General features: G+C 39.5%; 1 protein-coding gene across 3 annotated transcripts; it reads left to right on the top strand.

The window, feature by feature from the left end:
- The first annotated feature begins 1,948 nt into the window (after nt 1-1,948).
- EED (embryonic ectoderm development) lies at nt 1,949-19,139 on the top strand. Of its 3 annotated transcripts, none has more exons than XM_038148304.1 (12): nt 1,949-2,095; nt 4,946-5,098; nt 10,374-10,466; nt 11,387-11,452; nt 12,153-12,278; nt 12,397-12,478; nt 14,062-14,195; nt 15,031-15,164; nt 16,251-16,356; nt 17,096-17,254; nt 17,695-17,768; nt 18,811-19,139. In XM_038148304.1, exons 1-12 carry the CDS (start codon nt 1,976-1,978, stop codon nt 18,935-18,937), a joined length of 1,374 nt encoding a protein of 457 aa, XP_038004232.1. In that variant the 5' UTR covers nt 1,949-1,975; the 3' UTR covers nt 18,938-19,139. The 3 variants fall into 3 exon arrangements, with proteins under 3 accessions (XP_038004232.1, XP_038004252.1, XP_038004242.1); XM_038148314.1 differs by having other exon boundaries at nt 1,956-2,095; nt 14,062-14,153; XM_038148324.1 differs by lacking the exons at nt 17,695-17,768; nt 18,811-19,139 and adding an exon at nt 17,331-17,679 and having other exon boundaries at nt 17,096-17,298.
- The last annotated feature ends 5,720 nt before the right edge of the window (nt 19,140-24,859 follow it).

Genomic DNA, 24,859 nt, shown 5'->3' with positions numbered 1-24,859 from the left:
CCATATATAGTACCCATCATGTGGTTTTCAAGTACCATTAAACCACTACTTAAAACTGACTGCAGATTAAAAAAAAAATCATTTATTGTTCTCCTTTTTTCCTCTATATACTATATCAAAGGCCCTATTACTTCTTAGTTAATATGTGTATGGTATTTATGTAGCAGTATTATACTAATTAAACAAATAATGAACTATCATATATTTTTTCATATTACCCCTCTGGAATCTAAGAAGTGCTTCTCACATAGCACTGTTGAGAAACTAAGGCAGAGAAAAGCATGGAGGCTTTCCAAAGAGAATCTCAGCAGAGAACAAAATGGAGCAAATTCCCTGAACTTTCAAGCTTGTGTTTAACCACACAACTAACTCTTTAAATAGAAGCTAGATGAAATGTACTATGACATTTGGAAACTGGGCTCCCCTGGTACACCAGCCTTTCATGTCTTTCAAGAAAGCAAAAGAAATGCAAGTGGTTTAGACTAAAAATTGTCTCCAGAGGGAAGCAGAGCTATCACCTTGGGATGGAAGCTATCACCTTTTCCCCACCATCTAGAAGATAGGAGAAGGCACAGACCTGCCAGGACACAGCCGTTTGTAAGGGAGATGAACTGATTGACTCTGGGAGTGGGTGAGGAACCTCTCTGCATGCTGGCCATGAAGCACAGGCTAGCTGAGGTTTCTGCTTGCCTCGTGAGCTGGTGAAACGTGGTGGAGTTGAACGTGCAGCTCAGCTGGCCGTATGGAGCGTGTCAGCTGACAGCTGCAGGACAAAGGGGAGCTGTCTTCTCCCCAGCAGCTCAAAGGCACCCACAGGGAGAAGTGAAAAATTCTCTCTGCTGAAAACTCTGTGCCTGCCCTTCTTTCAACAAATCTGCAGCACAGTCGTGCTTTAGTCTTCATTACTCGACACCAGTCTAAAAAAATCCTGCTGTATTTTAGAAAGAAGCCTGTATATTTTCCCACAAACACTTCTAACAAAACCTCAATCTTACAGCACAGACCTATGCAGGGCTTTTACCTGTAAATTACCACCTTTTGCTATGTGTTGTATAATGCTTCATTGGAGCCTACAGTCCTGCAGAACTGAGACTGTTTATTGCTAAAAGCACTATAGTACACACATCATTTGAAGTATATCTCTTCCTCTTTATCTCTGGAGTTCATGCAAGATTAAATTTTATATACAAGGCACGGCTTACTTCTGTTACTGCCCTCAAAGCTTTTTTGAGACTGGAATGTCTCCCTCAGGGAGAAAAGACTTGTTTCTGCCTCTACAAGAATAGCAGATAAGATGCTGTGCCTGTGGGCAGATTACTTTTCCCCTTTGTTAGAAGTTCGGGGTTTTTTTTCTTTCTTTCTTTTTTTTTTTTTTTTTTTTTTTTTTTTTTTTTTTTTTTTTTTTACTGTTCATAACTATTATGACTCTGGGACTTGTGGTTTGCGAATAAATAAATGAACAAACAAAAACCTGCAAGTGCAGTTATTTAATTTATAGCTGCAGAAGGAGCTTGCCGGAGAGTACAGAAGTAGGAAGCAGAGAAGAGCCTGTCTTTCTTATCCGGAAACACTATTTGCAGACTGAAGGACTTTTGTGGAGTAAGAGAACACAAAAAAATCCCCCCAGCAAACCCTCTGGGCACAAGGAAAGATGGACAGAGAGGTCGGTGACACCCGCGGCGAGGGCGGCTGTTTGTTTCTCCATCACACGCGTGCTCGGGCTACAGGCAGCGCCGGGCAAGCGCTACCACGCTGTGACCACGCGGGCCCAGTCCCGGCTGAGCCCCCCAAGACGAGCGGGGTGCCCGCCGGCCGCTGAGCCCCCGGGGCGGGGGGCAGAGCGCTTTTCCAGCGGCGGGAAAGGCGCTGCTCCGGCGGCTCCGGCCCGGCCGGCGCGGCCGCTTTACGGCACAGCCGTTCCGACCTCCCCGTCCGCGCTTTGCGGCTGCGTGGCGGTGGGTGGGGGGCGGGGAAGATGTCTGAGCGGGGAGAAGCCCCGGCGGCGGCGGCACCGGCGGGAGAGATGCCGGCGAAGAAGCAGAAGCTGAGTAGCGACGAGAACAGTAACCCCGGGGACCTGTCCGGCGACGAGAACGTGAGGCCGGGCGAGGGGGAGGCGGCACGGGCGGGGGGCCGGTGTGGCGGGAGCGCGCGCGCGCGCGGCGGGCACGGGGCCTCGCGCCGGGGGCGGGCGGGAGCGCAGAGGGGAGGAGGGGCCGCCCCCCCGGGCCCGGCGGGCCCCGCCGTGAGGGGACAGCGCCCACCGCGACCCCCTCGGGTGTATCCCGGACGGGAGGGGGGATGAGAGGGGAGAGGGAGAAGAGGGTCTCAGCCCAGCCGTCTCGGCTCGGTGGGAGTCCCTCGGGGTCGCCGGAGGGAGGCCTCGGTGGGAGAGACCGGGGAGGGTCTGGGGGAGAGACTCCCGCTTTGCCTCCACGTGGGTGAAGGTGGATTTGAGGCCCAAACTGCGAGCGGGCTCTGTCTCGAACTCTGCTTCAAACCGTCAGACTTTTTTTTTTTTTTAATTTTCCCTGCAAGCCAGCAGCATTTTCCATCTTTCTTGCAGTTCTGCATTGTGTGCCTTCACTGTCACGTTGTACAGTAGCATGCAGCACAAGTTTATGTGTGCAGCCTTTTGGTGAATGAGAAGTAGGAGATGGTGCTCGTAAACTACTGTCAGCAGAAGGCAACAGGGATAAAGTCTATAATCTCTAAGTTAGGTGAAATGCCAGTGCTCAGAGCAAAGGGAATGTGGTTGGTGTAGAATAACTTTATACCTGAAAGGTAAACTTAACCTAAGGTATTGAGCAGTTACTTTATGTAGTTGCTGGTGTGGAGAGGGGTTGTGTAGTTACTATGTGTGTGTTTTGTAGTGTGTGGAAGTTTTTTTCTGCACTTATCCAGCAAGTAAGGGATCTGGACCACATCCTCCACAACTTTTGGAAGTGGTGCTTGTGATTTGACAGGCAGGTTTGAGATGTTCCACACTGCTGCTCTTTGTTTTTTTTTTCATAGCTCAGCAGCATTTGTGGATCCCAGTGTATTTGGTGACAGACGTTCAGGCTTAATTTGTTGTCAGTTGTAGGCTATCACTGAGCATGGAATAGGTTGAACCATCCCTGGAGATGTTTAAGGCCAGGCTGGATTTGGCTCTACACAGCTTGGTCTAGTGAAAGGTACCCCTGCCTGTGGCATTGGGTTGGATTAGATGATAGAGGTCCCTTCCAACACAAACCACTCTGATTATGCAATTCTCTGATTCTGTGTGGATTGCCTCAGTGGTGAAGGGATTCATTTTTCAAGAGTTTGCTACTGGACTCTGCTGCAAGATGGGGGATTCTGTTTAAAAGTTGACATAATAGTGTTGATTTTGATTTGGAGAAAGGGTGTGTTTTGCTCTGCAGGTGTCCTGTGTGCAGGTTTGTTGGTTATGTGGTAGTTGCAGGTACTTGTGGTGGCAACTGTGGTGCAGTATAGTTGCACCACACCAGCTGTGCAGTGTTCTCATGTTGGCAGTGTCTGTCCAGTCCAGAGGAAACTTCAGTCTTGTCAAGTATTAAAATTCTGGCAAATGTGCTTGGGAGATGAGAATTTGGCAAACTCTGAATTTTTTTTAGGGTAAAGGAGAAGAAACAGGAAAACTTGAAAATTGTTAAACTTAGTTATGAATATTAGTGGATGGTTTGCTCTTTTAGGGGTCCAATGTGAAAGGAATGACTCCAGATCTGGGTAGTACAGTTCTGGGCTTGTGTGGTATCTTTCCTCCTTTTTGTCCTCTGAATGTCCTGTTTTTTGGAGTTGTTGGGCAAACAAAGACCTCTTCAGGCTTCTGATAATACAGACATGAAACTGGGACAAAGAATAGATGTTTGGTGGGAATCATTGTAATAATGTTTATAGTTGACCTCATTCTATATTCCTAGTGCAGTTCCTAATGCAGCTTTGTGAATCTCCTACAGTGACAGATTGTTGTGTGCCTCTGTCTCCCTTAGTTCATTCAGCTCTAGAATTTACCTGGGATGAATTGTTTTCTCCCCAACGGTCTGATGAAAAGTGAATGGACTGTCTTGTCAGTAAAAATGGGAAAAGTTGATTTTTAACAAGCTGAACGTACTTATACGGAAGCACAGGGCTGGCAGTACAATGCAGGTGAAGGTCAAGTGCTCTGTGATGGATGGTGCAGGGAAATGTCCTTTTAAACAGTGCCCTGCAGTCAGACCACACAGGAAATTGTATCTTCTGCTGATTCTCCAAAGCTGATTTGAAATCTCTCAGCGGCTGGATGGGGGGTTTTGTGTATCCCCTTTTTTTTTTTTTCAATTTTCCCCATTCTTATCTTATGCTAATGGTTGGAGGGCCAGTTGGATTAGTTATCTGATCAGAATTTAGCTTTTCCTGGAAACAAGTAAGTATCTGTGGGAAAGAGCAGGAGGGAGCAGAGGGACTTTGTCTTCTGGTGTCGGTGCTGACCCGCTGCAGAACTGTGCTGTGAGTGGTGCTGCTCAGGGTGTACAGAAGCCTCAGAATGACTTGGTTCTTGGTAAGATCAAGGCTCATGTTTTAACACAAACAACTCTTATTCAGTACTTCAGAAGTACTCATTTCGTCTGGAACAAAGATGTTTTCTAGGGGAAGCAGCTGCTTTATCTCTAGACATTTTCTTGAGAGCAGCTACCAGTATTCTGAAGAAACGTCACTAGATCACAGTTCATATCTCTCCCTCTTGGATTAGTCCTCATGTGATTCATGTTCTGTTTCTAGAGAGGAATGCTATTATGGTGGCATTAGATTTACATACATGAATCTAAATAACACCAAGTCCTGGGAGATCGGTTCTTATGCATGACAAGAAAAAGTGAAAAGGCCAATTCCTACAAGATTAGTTGAATTTATACAGCAGTTATGATCTCTCTGTGACATTCTATATAATTTTGAATGTTTTCAGGATGATGCTGTTAGTATTGAAAGCGGTACTAACACCGAGCGCCCTGATACGCCAACAAACACTCCTAATGCACCAGGAAGAAAAAGCTGGGGGAAAGGAAAATGGAAGTCAAAGAAGTGCAAATATTCCTTCAAATGTGTAAATAGCCTAAAGGTAGGTATGTGTGAGCTTCAGGGAATGCTGGGTATCACTTGTTGGCAGCAGTGTTAATATTGGCTGTGAGACAGTGTCAAGCTAGATACTTTTAAATATCTTTAAGCAATTATGTTTCCTGCTGATTTGAAGCAGTTGTCTTTCTTGCTTGGAATAGCCAAAGTTTTGAAGAAATAGGATACTGAGAAATAGGGAACAGTTGATAGTGCTGCAGTTAACTTTGTTTCTGTAGAGTTTGCAAAGTTTTGTGTGATGCTATGATTATGTATTTCATTGAAGCTGTAGATGCTAGAGAAATATAAGAAGTTGGATAAACAAATTGAACTAAAACAAAACCTGTGACAATTCCATGCAAAGCACAGAACCTGCTCAGATTTCTCTATGTGCTGAAAAAAAAACCAGAACAAATCCACCCAACAGTCTTAGAGAAGCTTTTTCCTCACACTTAACCAGATCAGGTATTTTCTACCCTCTGGCGATATCATAACTACTGTGTAGTGCAATTTGGTTAATTTATTGTGAGTGTTGGGATCATGTGTTAGTACCTGATTCAGGCAGTATGTATCTTCCCGTGTAACACCTGATAGTTTTAAGAGAGGTGGATTCATGGTCTTTACTCCCTGTTCTGCTGGTTTAGCATAGTGCTCTTTTCTTCTGCACTGGTGACAGACTGTGGTGGACTGAACGAGTTTTCTCATTCATGACTATTTTACTCTGTCAGGATGTTCTTCTTTTTCTCATTCCTCAGCCTCCTGTGGGATATTTATGGGGCAGGATGGGAGTTATGGCAAACTCTGTGAGGATCTGTGTAGCTCAGCAGTGGATATTTTCTGCAGAATTGCTCTAAGAGTATTTTTTCATTCCCCCACACTTAACTGTGGAGCTGTGCTCATGTGGCTCCATTTCTGAACTTTGTCTTCAGGCTGCCTTAGTGAAACACTGGGGTACCTGAGTGGGAGGTTTCCAGGTTTGGAGCCTGGAAACCTTCTAAATGAGCTTTGCCACTGGAGAAATTGCGATATGAAGTTACAATGACAAAGGTGTCTGGGAAAGAAATTGATCTTATTGTGTTCTTGAAGTATAAAATTGCCTCCATGCCTTTGAGGGTGTAGGAGGAAGGGAAGTTGTTTCATTTCACCAAGGTAGGCAGCAGTTCCTGTGATTCGCGTGAATCGCCCCCGCGGATGGTGCTATTTGCAGCTTCAAGTCATACTTCAAACACAGACACCGGCCTTTGGACTCCCAAACTTTTAACAAGTTTTGAGCTTTGTTACTCATGCTTGTTTTCTGTCTGCAGACAAAAAGGGTTAGTGTTTTCCAAGTGTCTTCTGGGAAAACAAAACACTCCCTCACCTCAACATCAATCCAGACCCCACTGCAGGGTGATCCAAAAGACCAAGCTATGAAACTAAGCAATCCCTGACTTCCTTGGATTTGGATCGGGGCTGGGAACAGATTTCTGTGCAAGTGGAATCAAGCTGTGAGGGAGTAAATGTAGCATTTCAATTAAGTGGGGTGTTTTTATTAGCTTTTTTCCCCCATTTCTCTTTGGTCTGAAATTCATGGTAATAATAAGAGATGTGCATGTTAAGATGAAAACCAAGGTAGCAGCCAAATTTGTTTTTTTACTTCATGGCTGAGGAAGCGTCTCTTCCTTTTCCAGTTCTTCCATACTAATTTTGCAGAGACTCTGGAGAAAACTATAATGATTGACTGTTGTATGTGGGTTTAGAAAGACACTTCTGAGTCTTTGAGTATCATGTTATATATCCCCTAGTTTATATGTTTTTGAACTGTGCTGTAAGATGCAAGTGTTGAAGGTAATGAAGGGTCAACATGATTTAAAGATCATAGAAATTATTATTTTTTATTTTTAGGGATGTATAAATTACATGTTATTCCACTTCCGTACTTTTGGTTTTCCCCTCTTATTTTGTTTTTTAGTTTTTTTCCTTGGGGAAAGAAATATGGCTATTACTGTCTGCTTTGAGTGTTAAATGATTATGACTCAGCCTGAAAAACTCAGTGCTTGCTAAATATGTGTTTTAAACACTACTTTGGGAGTTATTTTGGGTGAAATTTAAGCATCAGGAAAACAAAAATACAACTTTGAAAATGTCAGGAAATAAAGAACTGCCTTTTTTCTTTATGGAGTAGTAAGTTACTTGTAAAATGTACTGAGAAGTCTTTGCTTTCTATGGACTGAATGGAAATAGGGTTTATAAATGAGCGTATACAGCTAACACAGCTAGCAGAGTTGCACATCCTCATATATCCATATATATTTTGCTGATAAATCTTTCAGCAGAAAACTGTGTATATTTTGCTTTGTTGTGCTCCCTTTAAAGCAATGTAATTATATTTCCTACCCTTTACATCTGCTTAGGGTGTGTGCTTAAGTTGGAAGCAGCCAGGTGTTGCCTCATTTTCTCCTTGCTGTCCCCTGACCTGGGAACCAGCATCCAATGCCACGCAGAATTCTAGCTTGTTGGTGTGTAATGGAAACTAAATGTCACTAAACCCACTGCCCACAATGGCTGACTTCCCCTTCTGGGAACTGGGAAGTGCACGTGTGGGTTGTTGGTTCCCCACTGGCAGTGTGGGTGACATGGATTAAAAGGCAATCATGCAGGTGATTATTTTTGCCATCATAATGACTTCACTGCTTTCTGTCTAAAACCTGATCTTACTTTTTGATTGACCCCAAGTTGACATTGAGTGAGTAAGGCTGGAGCTCACCATTGATTGTTTATTTATTTGCTTTTGTAGCAATAGGTCTGTTTTCTTCTCTGCCTTCTTCCTCTAGTGCGTGAAGAACCTGGGTACTTTGGGTTTTGTGCCCTTTATTCATAGCAGGGACAAGATGGCATTTCACAATTTTACTTTTGGACGGGTATCTGGGTCACTTCTGTCTGTACAAACCAGTGTCAGATTTGTGTCACATACTTGGCATCTGAGCATAGCCATCTTGTACGGCACCTAGAATACAATGTTTTGGAAAACCTCCTTCATTGTTTAGCACTTGGGACAAAAATTAGAGCAGACAAGTATTTTTGAAATAGCTGTGTGCTGTCTCTGACCACTGGGGATGTTGGGAGTTTAAATGGGAGCAGAGCTTCTGCAGATACCCTGGTATCTTCCTGCAAGAGCCTCTGCATGGCTGCTTCATCCATCAAACACCAGCAAAACTGCAATATGTACAGTCAGGCTCCTGGAGATTGTAGCACTTGGTGTGAGAAATGTAGTGTGGGTGAAGTAAGTAGACTAAAGACATCTGTCTTGCAGAGTAATTTTTTCCAGGGAAGTAGGTTTTCTTTGAAAAAGCTTGCAAAATACTTTAGGTATGTACTCAAATATAAAAATATGGAAACAGTCTAGCACTCTGTTAAATATCTCTACTTATCACCTTAGTCTGGGTCCTACCTAGAAAATCAGAAACTTATTGCAACATATGCTGGAAAAATATCCTATCTTGAGGGCGAAAAACATACTGCTTTTCACTTTCCATGTTTTGCTAAATTTATCAGAAACAGGGCATATAACAGAGAACAAGGTTGTTCCAGAAAACAAATGCAAAACCTGTTAATATATCTCTGTAATAAAGCAGTGAAAACCCATGTATTTTACCTGTATTATCTTCATGTGATATGACAGAAGCACTCACTATTCAGCAGCAGGAACTCCTTCAAGCAGAAATTTGAAACCAAGTTATTATTAGTAGAAAAACTTTATTAAGCATTTTCAATTTGATCTCTCAGCTATTCTCTTCAAACAAGACTTAAGTACACTCAAAATTTAAAGCTACCAAGTAAAATTAATAAATTTATTGCTAAAAAGTAAAATTAATAAATGTATTGCACACAAAAAATCATGGCCATGTATATGCGATATTATGGCTTATGGCTCATTCTTCATTTCTAGTTCAACTGTAATACTTTACAGATACTGAATACCTGCTTTTTCCTTCTGTCCTGGGGTTACTAAGAGCCCTGCTACTTTTCCCTTTCTTAATATCCCATATCCCTCATCTCAAGAAGCCATTAGTTTGTGCTTTTGTGTTGTGATGGGTACTTTGAGTTAAGCTTTAAACAATTCTTTTTAATCTGTACTGAGCTTTCAAAGTTGTTACTTCTCTTAAGAATTGCAGGAGGGCCTTAATCTCTGAAAGATTTTCTGCTTTCTCTTTCTAGCTCATCTAGTTATTTCTGTTAATAACAGATACTGCCTTTCTCAGTAAATAATGCTATTTAAAATTTTTCCAGACTTCCTTTACTTTTCTTTTTCTAAGGAGTGTTAGACTCCCTACTTACACCCCCTCCTCGAATTTATTCTTTGGTTTTGGATAGGCCAGAGTTGCCAAGGCTGGTACTTCTCATGTTGTCTCTGAAGTGCTGCCATTTGAAGGCTGCTGAACAGCCATCATGAGACACTTCCTTCCTGCCTGCACTGTCCCAGACAGTCCCCTGTGGGGAGGCACTTTAATGAACATTATTCTTGCTGAAAACATCCTGTCAGGACAGGCCAAAATACTGTTATCAATTATTAACAAGCACCACCATATTCATCACAATTCATAAACATACCTCCTTTTTTTTTCTCTCAAGCTGATGTAAGTTGTATAAAAATAATACTTGGCATTTCTCTGGTAACTATTTGTAAAGGCGATCTGAAAACATTTTGTAGACATGAACTTTGTAGCAGTATTGTGACACACTGGAGAGAGTTCCTTGTGTCTGTGACAAAGTTACAAGACCTAACTGTAATGTAATAGTTAAATGTGGCTCTTTTCCATCCTTATACCAATATAATTCTTCTCTCTCCTGGTGATTCTTCCCTGTGAAGTTGCAAATACTTGTGTATAGGTAATTATGATAGAAAATGGGAAAAGATGTCACCTTACATGCAGAGGTTGCCTTACTGAAAATTGTAAACCAAAATAAATACCAGAGCCGCAAATACAACTTGGGAGTTCTGCCAGCTTCTAGGCATAACTGAGACAACAGTTCTTCCCATTTACTTTTTAAAAGGTTGGTGGAGAAAGAAAAGGGAGGGGTGTGTTTGTCAGAATATTCCTTTAATCTCCCTTTTAGATGGCCAAGTTAAAATGTGGTGTTACAAAACTATGATTGTTAACTGTTCGTTGTCAAAAATTATACTGGCTGTGAACCCATTAGTTTGAGGAAATCTTGTCAATGAAACTGTTGAATTTCACAGCAATGATATGCCTGTGGGTTTTGTTGAGTTTTTTATCTCTAAACTTACTTTACACGTATAGGAGGACCATGGCCAGCCTCTGTTTGGAGTCCAGTTTAATTGGCACAGTAAAGAAGGTGATCCTCTTGTTTTTGCCACTGTAGGCAGTAACAGAGTGAGTAATCTGTTTTTCATCATACACCCTTCTGTGTGGTTCTGCATGCATTCCTTTTTTCAAGCAATCCCTTTACCTGGGTTTGGTATGGACATGCAATACTTAATATAAACAGATGTATTTCTAAGATATGTAGCATCTGTTATCTGGGAGAGCTGCATCCTTTGGATTGTTCTACGAAGTCGTGTTAGCTATTTGGTAATTAAGCTATGTAATAAAGAAAAAGGCCCTACAGTAATATGCACATGGGATAAGGAAGAGAAGTGCAGAAATGTATCTTCTCAATAAAATTACTCTTCATAAATATTGTTATCTAAAAATCATGTACTCATATATACAGGATGAGAACTGTCTGCAGCAGTGGCTGGCTTATGCCAGCCAGCTCAGTAGCTAAATTCATGGCCTGTGTGGAGGGAATTTATAGACTTCCTCTGAACAATGTTCGATGTCATTTCAGTCTTGAAAATAACCCCTGAGAAGTGTGTTTTATGCAAGTGTTGTGGATAAATAAGAAGTGTTTCATTTCTAGGTTTGCTCTGCCTGGCAAGTCACCAGAAACACTAAGTTTAAGCAAGGTATCAATGACTCATTACATGACCAAGTCACATTAGAGATAACTGCAGTAATTAATTCCAGCAAGGGTTTATCTTATTAAGGCAATTCAAATAATAGACTTCAATATCTGGGAAGGACAGCTGACAAGTCCTGGAATGTTGCCTTACTGAAACTGCTGTGGGCATTCTTTTATCAAACCATTTCCACCTGGTAAACAAATGAATGATGGATGAAATCTAAACCATAGAGACACTCTCCCTCTCCCCATCAGGCAGTCAATAGATGGGTGCATGTAATTTCCTTTTGAAATTTCACATCTAAGTAGCAGTCTCTCCCACTTACTTATTTTTGGTTTTTTTCCCCAGGTTACTTTATATGAATGTCATTCCCAAGGAGAAATCCGTCTGTTGCAGTCTTACGTGGATGCTGATGTATCCTTTTAAGTTAAATACCCACGTGTTTGCTTTTTCTTTATGAAAAATCAAAAGATTTTGGAGGAAAAACATGAAAATGTTTTGTCTGTGATTTAATACTTCGCTCATGTGGTGCATTCTTTATGTTAGGTCCAAGTCTTGCCTCTTTCCCACATCCTAGAATCCCTCGTATTGAAAAAATGTTAAAAACGCAGACTCGGGGACCAGACTGTATTAAAATATTTGAAAACTTATTCTCCATCAGTTTAATCTTCCCAACACTAATATTTGTATAATGTTTCCCTGCTTTACAGTGGTCTCAGTTTCCCTGTGAATTGGAACTGGGTTTAAAGCCTAAGAATTGTTTCATGCTCTGAAGCATTAATAATTTGTGTTGATCATTTGCAATACACAAGTCATTAACTTGTGAACTTGGCCATGATTCATTATTCCCAATCAAAGGTGATGCCATGAAAGAGAAGGTGTTCCTTTTATGTTATGGAATAGAAGTGAGGAAATCAACATTTGCAGAAAAGGTGATATTTGCAAGTGTATAACTGAATGTGTGTTTTTTTCTTATTTGGTCCAGCAGAGACTCCTGGACACTTAGATAAAATATCAACAGGTTTGTTTAAAATAAAATGTTGTTTAAAGAAAAAAAAAAAAAGAGAAAAAAATCTCCTGTTTGTTCTGTGATCCTTAACATGAAACATTGTAGGCAGATGAAAATTTCTATACCTGTGCATGGACATATGATAGCAATACAAGCCATCCTCTTCTGGCTGTGGCAGGATCCAGGGGTATTATTAGGATAATTAATCCCATTACAATGCAGTGCATAAAGGTGAGTGTTCAGAACTTTAGGATACAGCTTGTGTTTTAGTAAGGTATGACACTTTTTTCTTCAAAGTACATGTAAATGTGAGGGGAAATGGTAACTTCGTCTCTGAATTCTATCCCAGCACTACGTGGGCCATGGAAATGCAATCAATGAACTGAAATTCCATCCAAGAGATCCAAATCTTCTTTTATCTGTAAGCAAAGGTGAGGAAAAACCTCTGTTGTTTTCTGTATAAATGAGGATACTTTGGATTGGAGTTTGGTCTTGAATATGGCCAAAAACCTTAATGATTTTTTTTTTTTAATGAATGGCACTGAACAAGTTCACTTTGAAAGTTGAGAGCAAATCATGCTTTTACATGGCTATATATTTTATACTCACTAAATCCATGGCCTACAACTATAACTCCAGCTATGGTGCAAAGGGATTGTGAATAGTGCTGCTTTTTAGGAAAGAAAAATCCTCAGCCTTGGGTTTGCTCTTTACTTTCTGAATGTTGAATTGAAATTTTTTCAGTAGTTGAATCACGTTGCCATCTAGTGGGGACCTCTTAACGTTGCAGACAGCATTCACCATCCTGTTCACAGGAAAAACTTGGATTGTCTGTTGCTTGGGAACTTTACTGGACTCTGTATAAAAAGCATTGTTGTAAAGGAAGTTTTTGGTGTACTGTCTTATGAGCTTGTCCAGAAAGTTCTAACAGTCACAACTTCCTGATCTTGACTGTTCTGTTAAGTAAGGGAATGATCTGCCACAAGGAGTTAGCCTTAAGGAATTTTTGAGTTGGAAACATTCACTTAAGGGGACTTTTGGCTTTCATATATTTGAACTTACTGAAGAAGCTACATGAGAACAGGAGTTGGGAAGCTCTCTGATGCTTGCAATGGTCAAGTTGGTGCTGTGTGTCTGAAACATCCAGTTTCTGTATATTTTTTTAGGTTCTGTTAGTAATAATGTTTTGACATCAGCCATAGTACTACAAGTTTAATGTGCAATCTCTGGACCAGGTGCTATTGCTGAGAAGACACGAGGCAGGAGAGTATTTGGGCTGTTAGAACTGCTTGGCTGAGAGATTATTAAAAAAGAGGGAAATATTTGGGACTGCATGGCCGCCTGTTTCCCTTCTGGGATTTTGGGTGTTGCTGTAATTCAATGTAATGTACTTGTGGAATCCAAAAGGGAAATACACAAGAGGTTCCCATTTCCAAACAGGAGATACACTAGAGGTTTTTCATTAGAAATTGTTAAAACTTTCTTCAAATAAGTGGATTAGTCTAATTGACTTTGGAATACATATTGTTTATGTAAACACTTTTCCCCTTCCTTACTGACTGTGGTTCACAAAGAATAATGTTGTAAAGGTTAAAGAATGGATAATCACAACTTTTCCTGGATGTTGATGTTAGAATGGCAGAAAGGAATTCTAGCAATTTTTGATACATAAAATTGTTCTTATGACTGACTAAAAACATATTTGTCTGAGATCAGACTTTCCTTTGCTTTTTGGATGTTCTAAAGATCCAAGCATGTTTTTGCTGGAAACTATCTCTAGGGGAGGGGGTGGGCACACTTTTTCAATTACAGAGTTACTTTTAATGGTAAGTTAGTTATAATTGCAATTTCAGTTAATGCAGTTCTTTCGTTTCTATCAAAAAAAAAAAAAAAGAAGAATTAAGTGCTTTTTTGATGTTCACCTAAACACCTGTTACTCAAAGTGATTAAGCTGAAATATATTATTCAAATGTACATATAAAAAGCAGCATGTAATTTTATTTGTTCTTTATAGATCATGCATTGAGACTGTGGAACATCCAGACAGACACGCTGGTTGCAATATTTGGAGGAGTAGAAGGGCACAGGGATGAGGTGTTAAGTGCAGTAAGTGGAAGACCATGGGGCAGTGATTTAGATTTACAAAGGGTAGTAAGCAACATTTTATTCTTTTGTGCACTGTTTAGGTATTGTAGCTACTTAAAAATAACCACCTGGAAGTGCATAAATACTTTTTTAAGAGGATAGACAACTTTAAATGTCATGTGGTTTGATTGATGTGGCCACCTCTTACAGACAGGATCTGTGTGTTTCAGTAGCTGGTTTACTGGGGGTGCAGCCTAGAAGTGAGCAAAATAGGACTCAGTGGGGCTAGAAAGAGTAAAAACATTTCATGATGGTCCCACTTTTGAAGTTCTTGAGTTCTCATCAAGTCAAAGCAGCATAAGCAAATAAACCTGGAGAGACATGGTAGTGAAGGAAAGAAGTTGTTTGAGTTAAATTGTTTTTCAGTGGCTGTGAACAGACACTGGTACCCAGCAAACATCAACTAGAATAGTTAACTTTTAATATGCTGTTCTTAAGAACTCTTTCCATTCCTTTTGTTTGACCTGTTGTGAAAGGTGAGGGGTGCACCTGTAGGAAACCTGACAGTGTATTACTCACCCATATTGTAGCCCTGGAATTCTGCCAAAGTTGCTCCTAGGGAACTTAGTGAAGGGGGAGAACTAGCTGTAGATTCACTGTCTGTCAGTGCTGTTGAATATGTCTCTCTTTCTTGAGAGAGACTAAATATAATTATTAAGATGCTGTGCTGCTTTGCAGTGAGCTGAATTACATTCTTAGTATTTTTCTATTTGAAATATTGAGTTTTATTGCATGCTCTATGCATAAAATGCTGTTTTGATGGAAATGATGGAATAAAATCTGAGTTGATATAATGCAGCATAGGGTGGGAGTGCTCAAAATTATTTTATATACATAGGATTACGATCTTCTTGGTGAAAAAATCATGTCCTGTGGGATGGATCACTCTCTAAAACTCTGGAGAATTAATTCCAAGAGAATGATTAATGCTATCAAAGAGTCTTACGAGTACAACCCAAACAAAACCAACAGGTATGTAGTCTTCATCTCCTTGTCTGTCTTTACAACACACAAATACCCCTCTCAATGGTCCAGGTTAAATCCTTTCCATATTGGGAGTCTTTGGGTAGTGACGTGGATGTTGAATCTCACTAGATTGTGTGTCTTATTGTTTGTGTCACTGGAATTTTATTGAATTCTGATTCAAAGTCCCAAAATATTTTCAAATATGTCAATTATTTCTTATTTGCCAGACTAGAAAATGTCTAAAATTATTATCTTAAAGCTGGTATTTCTTGCATTTCAAGATGTCACTATCTTTTCTTCATATCATCTCATCTCAAAATTTCTAGAAGAGAATCAAATCTGTGTAATTAAATGTGTCAAATAATTTTGAGTAGTTAATTATTGTGTATTATTTTACTTTGGGTGGGGAAAAAACTGTTTACATAGTAATAACTTCAATTTTCATAATTCTCTGGTTTGACCTCACATATGAGTAAATTATCAAGTAAACATAGCAATTAGATACATGATAGATAAATCCTCCATTATGAAGTTCTTCAACTTTTTGATCTTAACTTCCAGTTAAACCATTGAGAGAATTGAAGAGTCTAAAACACAGTGAACATGTTCAGCAATGAGACTAGCTGTGAAAATACTCTGGCTTTTTTTGGTAATGTTACCAAATATTAAATGATGCTTTTTAGCGTGCTTTTTTAAAAATTATGATTTTTTTTAAGTGTGCATTTTTATTTAACAATTTGGATGTTTCAGAAGCAGCATCAGGAAGACTGAGCCTTAATTAGTTCTTGAAGTACTTGGTGACAGGCATTGTATTCAGCATCTGAAAGAGTAGTTTTACTCAGCACTATCTCTGCACAGTCTTTTACTTGGGAAACTTAGTTATTTTATTAGGAATGAGGATGAAAACAAGGATTGTTCCTATTACTATTAAAAAGAAAAACAAGCTGCATACAAAATCTACTTTGTTATAAAACTGTTAAAAAGTTGGGCTTGTTCTTTTAACATTGAAATATGTTAAAACTGGTTATTAAAAATTACACTTGTGCTTCTGGGTTTGTTTTTCTGAACCTCACTTGGCAATTTTCTCCATAGGCCTTTTGTTTCCCAGAAAATTCACTTTCCTGACTTTTCTACAAGAGACATACATAGAAACTATGTTGACTGTGTACGGTGGCTGGGAGACCTAATTCTTTCCAAGGTAATGCTGCAGCTTTTTCAGCTACATTACGTTTATTTGTTGGTCCTGAGGATCGTAAACGTTAGAAATTTTATTAGTGTGTGGGTCTTAGGTTAAATTACTGTCTTGTGTCAAATGATTTTGTGGAGTGTGTTGGGAATTTTCTCACCTGTCAGGATGTGTGGGTAAGCAGCTTATACTTAAAAAGCAAAATTCTTACTACAGCTGTATTCTGCTACAAGTGAAGGGTTTCTAGCTAACCAGAATCTGCACAGAACATATGGACAGGGAATCTCTAGATACTATTTAGGGATCCTGCTAAAGAGTGAGATGAAGAGTGTCCACTAGTAACATTGGCTTGCAGATACTAAAGCAGGCAGTCCAACTGCCTTGATGCCAGCAATTGGTGAGTGCACTGATGAGTATTAGTCAAAGGGATTGGGTAAACAATCCTCAAACCAATGTAAGTTTAAGCTGCTTATGTAATTGTGTTTGAGCACATCTGGGTGACTTCATCTGAAGCGGTTGAGGGAGGGCTCCTGCAGTCCCATTACCTGGCAAAGCTGTGAGGGCATGAGGCTGCCAGATGGACAGTGATTATTGTTGGTGATGTGCTGTGATCTAAGGGCAGAGGTGAGATTTTCAGTTCCGCTTTTCATAGTGTCATTGGGGAAGATGTGAGATGAAATGTTTCCTTTTAGTTGGACTGAGTCTGCAGTCCAAATTACAGGTGATTTTTCTTTTCATTGTTTCGCTCCAGTCTTGTGAAAATGCCATTGTTTGCTGGAAGCCTGGCAAGATGGAAGATGATATAGATAAAATCAAGCCCAGTGAGTCAAACGTGACCATTCTTGGGAGATTTGATTATAGCCAGTGTGACATATGGTACATGAGATTTTCAATGGATTTCTGGCAAAAGGTATGTGTCTGACTTTGCTGTATTTGAAGATGTGTAGCTTTTCATTGATTACATGTTTATGGGAATAGGAAGGGTCTTGGTTCATGTGATGTTTGAGAAACAGAACAGTTTTCTGTAAGAGACTTTATATGAACCTGCAGGAACTCTGGTTTTTTTCATTCTGGGTTCTGCCTGTGGGAAAAAAATTCCACAAAATAAGTACTAATTTAACACCAGAAATAAGTTTCCTGATGGCTTCACCCCCTGTCTGCAGAGATTGATAAAATGGAAGAAATTCAGGCAAATTCTACAGCCTTTCTGACTCCTCCAACAAACTCATTAAGTCATTCTTGTTTAAATGTTCAAACACAAATTATCAGCTCTATAGCCTTTATAAAATTCTGACTTTATTCTTTGAGGGAGTATTTTAAAACATCTTTATCCTCTGCTTTCTTTTTAAGATGCTTGCTCTGGGCAATCAGGTTGGCAAACTTTATGTTTGGGATTTAGAAATAGAGGATCCACATAAAGCCAAGTGAGTACTTTATTTTGTTTTTGCTAAGACAAGGAGTTGGGGTACTTCTCTTTTTCCTTTCCTGATTACAGAGAAATTCTTTACAGCACTACTTGCTTTCCATTATAACTAGTAGGGAAATAAACATTGTGAGTCCCTGAAGGTTAATGTTTATTATATCTCACTGATTTATATTATATTAATGCCAAGAGGTCCCAGTTGAATTGTGCTGGCTATCATGGGTAGATATAGTAAAAGGCAATTTATTTCTCGGAGAGTTTTCGCTTATTGGGTGGAAACTTTGCAAAGCCATTAGGAAAAGATGTGCTAGGTGGGTGTAGCACATGACAAAGGCAAGATAGGTGACAGGACTGGAGTAAAAAAGGAGAGTGTAAAGGTGAGCTATGAGCACAATGTGGAGAAAACACTGTGGCTTTCCACTTCCTCACCTGTGCTACCAGGCGATTTCACAGCATGTCTCTTAGATACATCTAGGTATGTATGTATGTGTGTAAACATACAAATGCAAAAAAAACCTGAACACAAAAAAAGGCCCCAAACAAACCCACTCCCAAAAAACGTTGTATATAGAATGGATATACTCAGTATTTATAAATACTTTATGCATTTTATTTTTATATACCCTATATGATATATTATACATATCTTTATATATTTATATATGTAATCCATGTAAATATGTATATATGAATACATTAATGTATGAAATTCCTGGAAGTGCTGCAGTTTTTAATCACATGATTCTGATTTTTTTATTCGTAACCCTGGGAAATAACACTGATTATGAAGTCCTAAATACTGTGATTCAATTACCTTTCAATCTTTGCTTCAATAAAAATGGAGCAGATGAGAAACAACTGTGGATGAACAGGAAACTGCTTTCCCAAGACCTCATTTGGAATACAAAATACACCAGGAAGGCCATAATCCTGTTGCCTTCAATTCTTCCTAGGTCACATAAATAAGGGATTACTGAAACAGTGCTCCATAATGTAGTAGGAAGATTTAACATTGCAGCTAAATAATTTTCTTTTCTTTCTAGGTGTACAACTCTTACTCACCCTAAATGTGTTGCTGCCATCCGACAGACCAGTTTTAGCAGGGATAGCAGTATCCTTATAGCTGTGTGTGATGATGCCAGTATCTGGCGCTGGGACAGATTACGATAAAGTACTTTTTCTTAATTCATAGAAGAAAATATATTTTCAAATTATAATATAGTCTGTTAACATGCTAGTACAGTAGATGCATTTAGTGTAGACTTTCTCGAAGGTTCAGCAGGCTGGAGCTGGACTTAGTGATGTTTACATTCTGTGTATTGTTCTGCTTGAAATTGCTGCTTTTAATAAAAAGAAGTATTTTTGTAAAGTTTTCTGAATTGTCCATATTAATTATTTCTCACAAGAAGTTTTCACTTATGGCCTAGGAAACTTATTTGTTAGAGTTAACACATGAACGTACGTCAACTTGCTAGAAATATGGTATATTTATACTTACAGTTGTATTTTGTGCCTTTTGAAAACCTAATGAAGCTTTTATTCAGGGACAACACAAAGGAAATGCTACTCTTAAGAATATAATATAAACAATTGTTAAACAATTGTTAAAAATATTTTGAACTCATTCTTTAAGTTAGTTGCAGATTGAAATTTATTTAATTTTTAGTAATCTCAGATTGGAATTTTCTTCTCACCATATATGTTAATGACTAGGGAGGTAAAAACATTACTGGCTTTGTTTTGTGGGTCACATTGTTCTGTTGTTTGAATTCTGTGTAGTTACTGCATTTATCTAAAAGTTAGTTTATGGAAATATATTTTAATTGCCTCTACTGTCAGTATTCCCAAATAGCCTCATCAATGTTTTTACTTGTCTTAGGAATAATGAATTCTAAAATCAATCATATTTCATATAGGTTTAAAATGTGTGTGCAGTTAATAACAATGAAAGGGGGAAATAGAGAAGATGACAGAAATTATTAGGAGTGATAATCTGTGTTCAAAACACTTGTGTGTATCTTGTCAGCTGGTAGCTAAAATGCTCATGTCTGTGTTAAGTGGTCCAGGACATTGCTCAGTAACTGTGTGCACCTGAATGAGGAAGAAAGTAAATAATATTTATTGAGGCTGAACAATTTACATACTTTTTTTCCCTTTTCCTTTCCCTGCCCTTATCCTTCAACATAACATGTTACTTGAGAAGAATGTTTTGAGTTACGATGTAAATACAAGTACACTGTCATTGTATTATGGTGCCTTTCTGATCAGTAGATTAAGTAGTCCTGTCTGCTGCTGACTTCTTAAGTGTATATCTGACTTTTCATCTTTCAGGATATTGCTTTTTTCTGTTTGTTACAGTTTGGGAAGCATGTAAATGCTGTGGTTAGATAAACTACCTGTTCAGTTGGAAGTAATATGACTAAACTAGTTTTGATTTTTGTCCTTGGGATCATGAAAAAAATGAAGCCCAGAACAACTGACTGACAAGCAGTTTACAAATTTTAGTCTGTAATATATGATTGTTTTCCTTTTTCTTTTTTCCTCTTTTAAATCCTTGATTATACTACTGGGGAAGTGCAGTAGTACCACAGGTCTGTCCAAAGCTAGTGTTTAATTGAGCTGGATTTTGGACCTTGTTTTCCTTCCACAAGCCAAATGGCCAGTATGGTCTCTCTTGTGCCCATGAGTGTCTGGTGAGGAGGACATGGTCAGGAAGCCAAGTGTAAAACCAGAGTTGGGCAGAGCCATGTAGAAGCCTGAGTACCAGAGGGACGAAACTGAAATTCCTGCAAAATTGAACACAGATCAGCTGAGGGAGACAGGTGAGACTGGAACTTGGGGAAAGTGTTTAACTTCCTGCATCAACAGAACTGCTGGCATAGTATGAGCCAGCGTTTACCCAACAGCAGTGGTCCATAGACCTCATAGATCATTCTGTGGAAAGTATGAGGGGTTGGCAGAGTCTAAAAAATTATGGGGCTGGGGTGTAGTTGGGAGAGCGCTTCAGATAGGCAGTGGGAGTGCTCAGGCTTCCTGCAGCCTCAAGGAAAGAGCTTTGATTGAATTAGCTATACTACGAACACTTGGGTTGGAGGCTGGTGCCATTAGCCTTTGCAAATGCTTTACAGTAGCATGGCATTGGACTCTCCTGTGTTTTTCCATGGCCGGAGATGAGAGTGAAATGGGATACAAAAGCAGTAGGGATTTCTCAGCGATGGGGGTTGTTTTGGGACATAAGTGGTACATTCTGACAAATGAGCTGCTCTGTTTGAGAGGAAGGAAAGGAAGGGTGGTGCTTAACTGGAAAGAGGCCTAGCAAAGTCAGGGTCAGCTTTAACTTCTGTTTTAACTTAAGAATGCGCTGAAGACTGTCTTAAAATGCAGACAATTGTTCCAGGAACTTTGCCCTGAGAAACCTGGATGGAGCTTAAATCGGATGAACAGTGTTAATAGAGGGAAGAACTTATGGAAGTAAAGCAGTAACAAGCCAAGGGGAGAAAAAATTCTCCTTTACAACAGTCAGCCCCGTCTGCGTGTAGAATTAATAATATTTTGAAAATACACAACAGGGGGAAAAGTCTTCGTCAACAAGCAGACTCATAAAGCTCAAGTTGATATAAGACTTTGTATTTATTTCATTAGAGTGTTTTCTTCCTACAGTTGCCTAATTCTAGACTAAAAAAAAGGGAGAAAGATTAAAATTATTGTGTGTCTTCTGGAAGATACAGAGCTATTAAAGTCATAATCATTGCAAAAGAATTTAAAGAAGACTTTAATATTTTCCAAAACCTTTTAACCTTTTAATATAGACTTTTGTGAAACATATCTTAAGAGCTCCAGTGCCTAAATTTTTCAACAATAGAAGTGTGGTTTAACCCTAGTATTGGAGAGACCTACCAGAAATAGCCTGAAAGAACATGTGTTTTTCTCTATTGTCTTCAGGCTACCTTTAGGTCTATTCTTTACCAAATTCTGTAATTGACTCCTTCTGTCCCCCATCTCAAGACAGGCGAGGGAGAGGTAAAGTCAGGCTGATGAATAACTGCAGTCCAGTCAGGAAACTGTTTCAGAGGCTGCAAGTGTTGTTATAGAGGTCTGTTCTTCATGAACTCTGCATGAAGAGCATACTAAAATTTGAAGGTTGCTGATTCCCTCAGTTATTGCACCCTGAGTCTCTCCCTGAAGAGATTAAAAAAAAAAAAAAAAAAAGAAGCTGAAGAGTAGAGGTAACTGGCAGCCCATCTTATTCTACCAACTTTCAGAAACTTAGAAATTGCATAAATGGTAGGCTTGGACTACAGTTCTAACTTTTAGGCAGAGACTTTGCCCAGAGACAGCAAGAAGATTTGCACCACAGCTGGAAGTAGAAATAGAAAACAGGTCCCTGATTGTAAAATCGGTGGTTCACTTAAAAGGTCTCTCTTCTCAAGAGTACGGTCCTGTTTCCTGGGGTGATGCTCCATCTGGTGGTGAATGAATAAAGAACGTTACCACAATGCACTTATAATTCAGGTTCTTCTGGAGGCTTTTAATGTTAAGCCAAAAAAATTTATGTAAATATGGATCGAATTCACCCTTCCTAGTATAGGTAGGAGTGCTTGTTTTCTCTGGTGCATTTCATGCCTATGTTTCACCACTGATTGTATTGGGGAGCTCTGGTTCCATGGCTAAAAGTCAAGGAATTAACTTCCTCCGCAAGTGCTACAGACAGAGTTAGGTTCACCTGAGAATGCTTAGCTGTCACCATAAGCTGTGTCAGAAAAATATTTACAATGAAGAAATGAAGCAACTTTTAGAAAACAAATAAACAAATCCTGTGCATAATTAGAATTTTGACTACGTGCTATGAATTTTGCATCTGTTTGTGTATAAGCCAGCAGCAATATATGCTCTTTGTTGCTTCCTGTATTTTTAATTTTTTTTCTGGGTATGGTGGTAAGGTGAGGGCAGATGTGGAAACAGGTAGGGCCGTTGTGACAAGAATCCTCACTCTAACTAACAATTCCTGTTGCCTTGGAAAGGAGAACAATTGGGAAAATGCCCCAAAATGGAGGGAAATATATCTACCCCTGTCATGGTTATGAGTTTGGCATGGAAGAGTACATTTTACGTTTAGCCTCAAAGCCTAACTAACAATCAGTAGACAGTATTTTATGGGTTTTTTACAGGTTTTCTTTAAAACTGGAACTCCCTAGTATCTAGAAACTGGGAGTGGGAAAATTACTCTAAATGTAGGAGGATCATTACAAAATAATTTGTATTACATTGAGGTTGTTATTATTACAGGCGTTATACCTCTGGTTATACTTTGGGAAAAGAATTATAGTATTTTGTGTGTGGAGAAAAGAAAGTATATGTATATATATAAAATATGTTAAAAGCAAAATAGATTAATGTATGTATCTTTGTTTCTCCTCAGATTTTTTTTTCCTATAATCCTGTTCTCTCATTTTAAAACCACAATGTTGAGATAAGAAGTATTGTTGGGAGACAGGTTAGAAGACCCTGGGTTTCTTATATTAAATTTCCTTAGACAAACTGAATGCCTGCTTCCTCAAGCATTCCAACTAGTGATCATATAATAGGATCTCACAGAGCTAGTGAAACTCACCCACCATAATCCTATGCTTCAAAGATGAGAAAGAAAAAGCACTTATGCTTGTGAAGCACAGTCTGGCCATCCATACAACCTGTAGAAATGAATCAGTTCTTACTTTCACAGCAGTTCTGAAAGGCAAAATACTGATACTGAAGGGGGATAGACTGTTCCCTCTGTGAGTTTCTGATCTGTAAGCTCAATGACAGCAGGAAAGAAAAGTAATTTACAATGATGCTCTCAAGCATGTGTTACATTCAGTGAGCTCAGAGACACTTGCTGAAACCACAATGGCTACAGCATTAGCTTAAGAACAGAAGTTCTTAAACTATACTACTGAATTATTCAAACCCCATATAAATACATACTTTCATTTACAGCCCTAATGACTGGAGCAGGGGCAAGAGCAGCCACAGGACTCATGCTGGACTTAGTGATCCCACCCACACGGTCTAGTCTGGCCTGTCTGGCTTCCTGAAGCCCGAACAACAATCCCACCAGCATCTGGAATAACCAGAATGCAGCTTTGGTCAGAACAGTAGCTTGTTATATCTAGAAGAGAGAAGAGTGAGCAGCAGAGTGACAGCCTGTGCCCAAACAGAGCCCTTGGGTTTAAGTACCTTTAGTTCTATGACTTGCTCTTCACCAAACCATGACAGATAGTGAGGGCCATAGAAAGTTGCAACAAGGAGTAGTGACATGAGGATTATTTCATAGAGGGCAGCTCTGGCCAGTCAGATGAGGAAGTTGTAGAGTAGTTGTCTTTTTCTTACAAATAAATCACTCCTTTGTTAATTAAATTGTGCTGATGGAGTGAGTCTGCTACATCATGTAGACTCAGATTCCCTAACTCCTGATGCCTTGCAATGGCTTGTGAAGTGTTAATTACTTATTTCCACACCAGCTAGATCCTTCCTTAGATGTGTGAGAAGCTGAGCAATGACCACTCCCAACTTCCATTTAGTTCCTCTTGTCTCATCTGATCCACTTCTATCATCAGCTATGTGAGGCATCTACCACCTGTGTGACAAAACTACCACATCCTACAGCAGAATTTGACAGGTCACACAGAATGATCCTAATGACCCATTCTGGTGAGGGACTTCAGCCTGGGCCTCTGCTAAGTTCCTTCATTGCTGCTTTTCTACAAACATTTGGCCTACACATGTGTCTTTAATAAAATTAAGGCTTTAGTCAAGCAGGCAACCTAAATTTTTCAGGTCTTGCATCTGTGCCATGGCTTCTAGGAAATAACCCTGAGCTTTGTTCCGTAAATTACCTGGGGGAGAGATAGTTTTACTTTTCAAAAGCTGTTCTTACAACAGCTTTCCTGGGTTTCATCAGTCTGTTTTCCTCTTCTTCAGGGCCCCAGACTGAGCTCATTCCTTTTACTCCTTGAGTCCCTCCGCTTTTATGCAAGGGAAGAGTCCATTTTAAGCTGAGGCAGAAAGGACATAGGGTGTCATTGAGCACATTCGAAGGACTGAGTTTCCGTT

Source organism: Motacilla alba, chromosome 1, assembly GCF_015832195.1.
Source record: "Motacilla alba alba isolate MOTALB_02 chromosome 1, Motacilla_alba_V1.0_pri, whole genome shotgun sequence".
NCBI lineage: Eukaryota > Metazoa > Chordata > Aves > Passeriformes > Motacillidae > Motacilla > Motacilla alba.
This window is presented reverse-complemented; position numbering and strand designations above follow the sequence as displayed.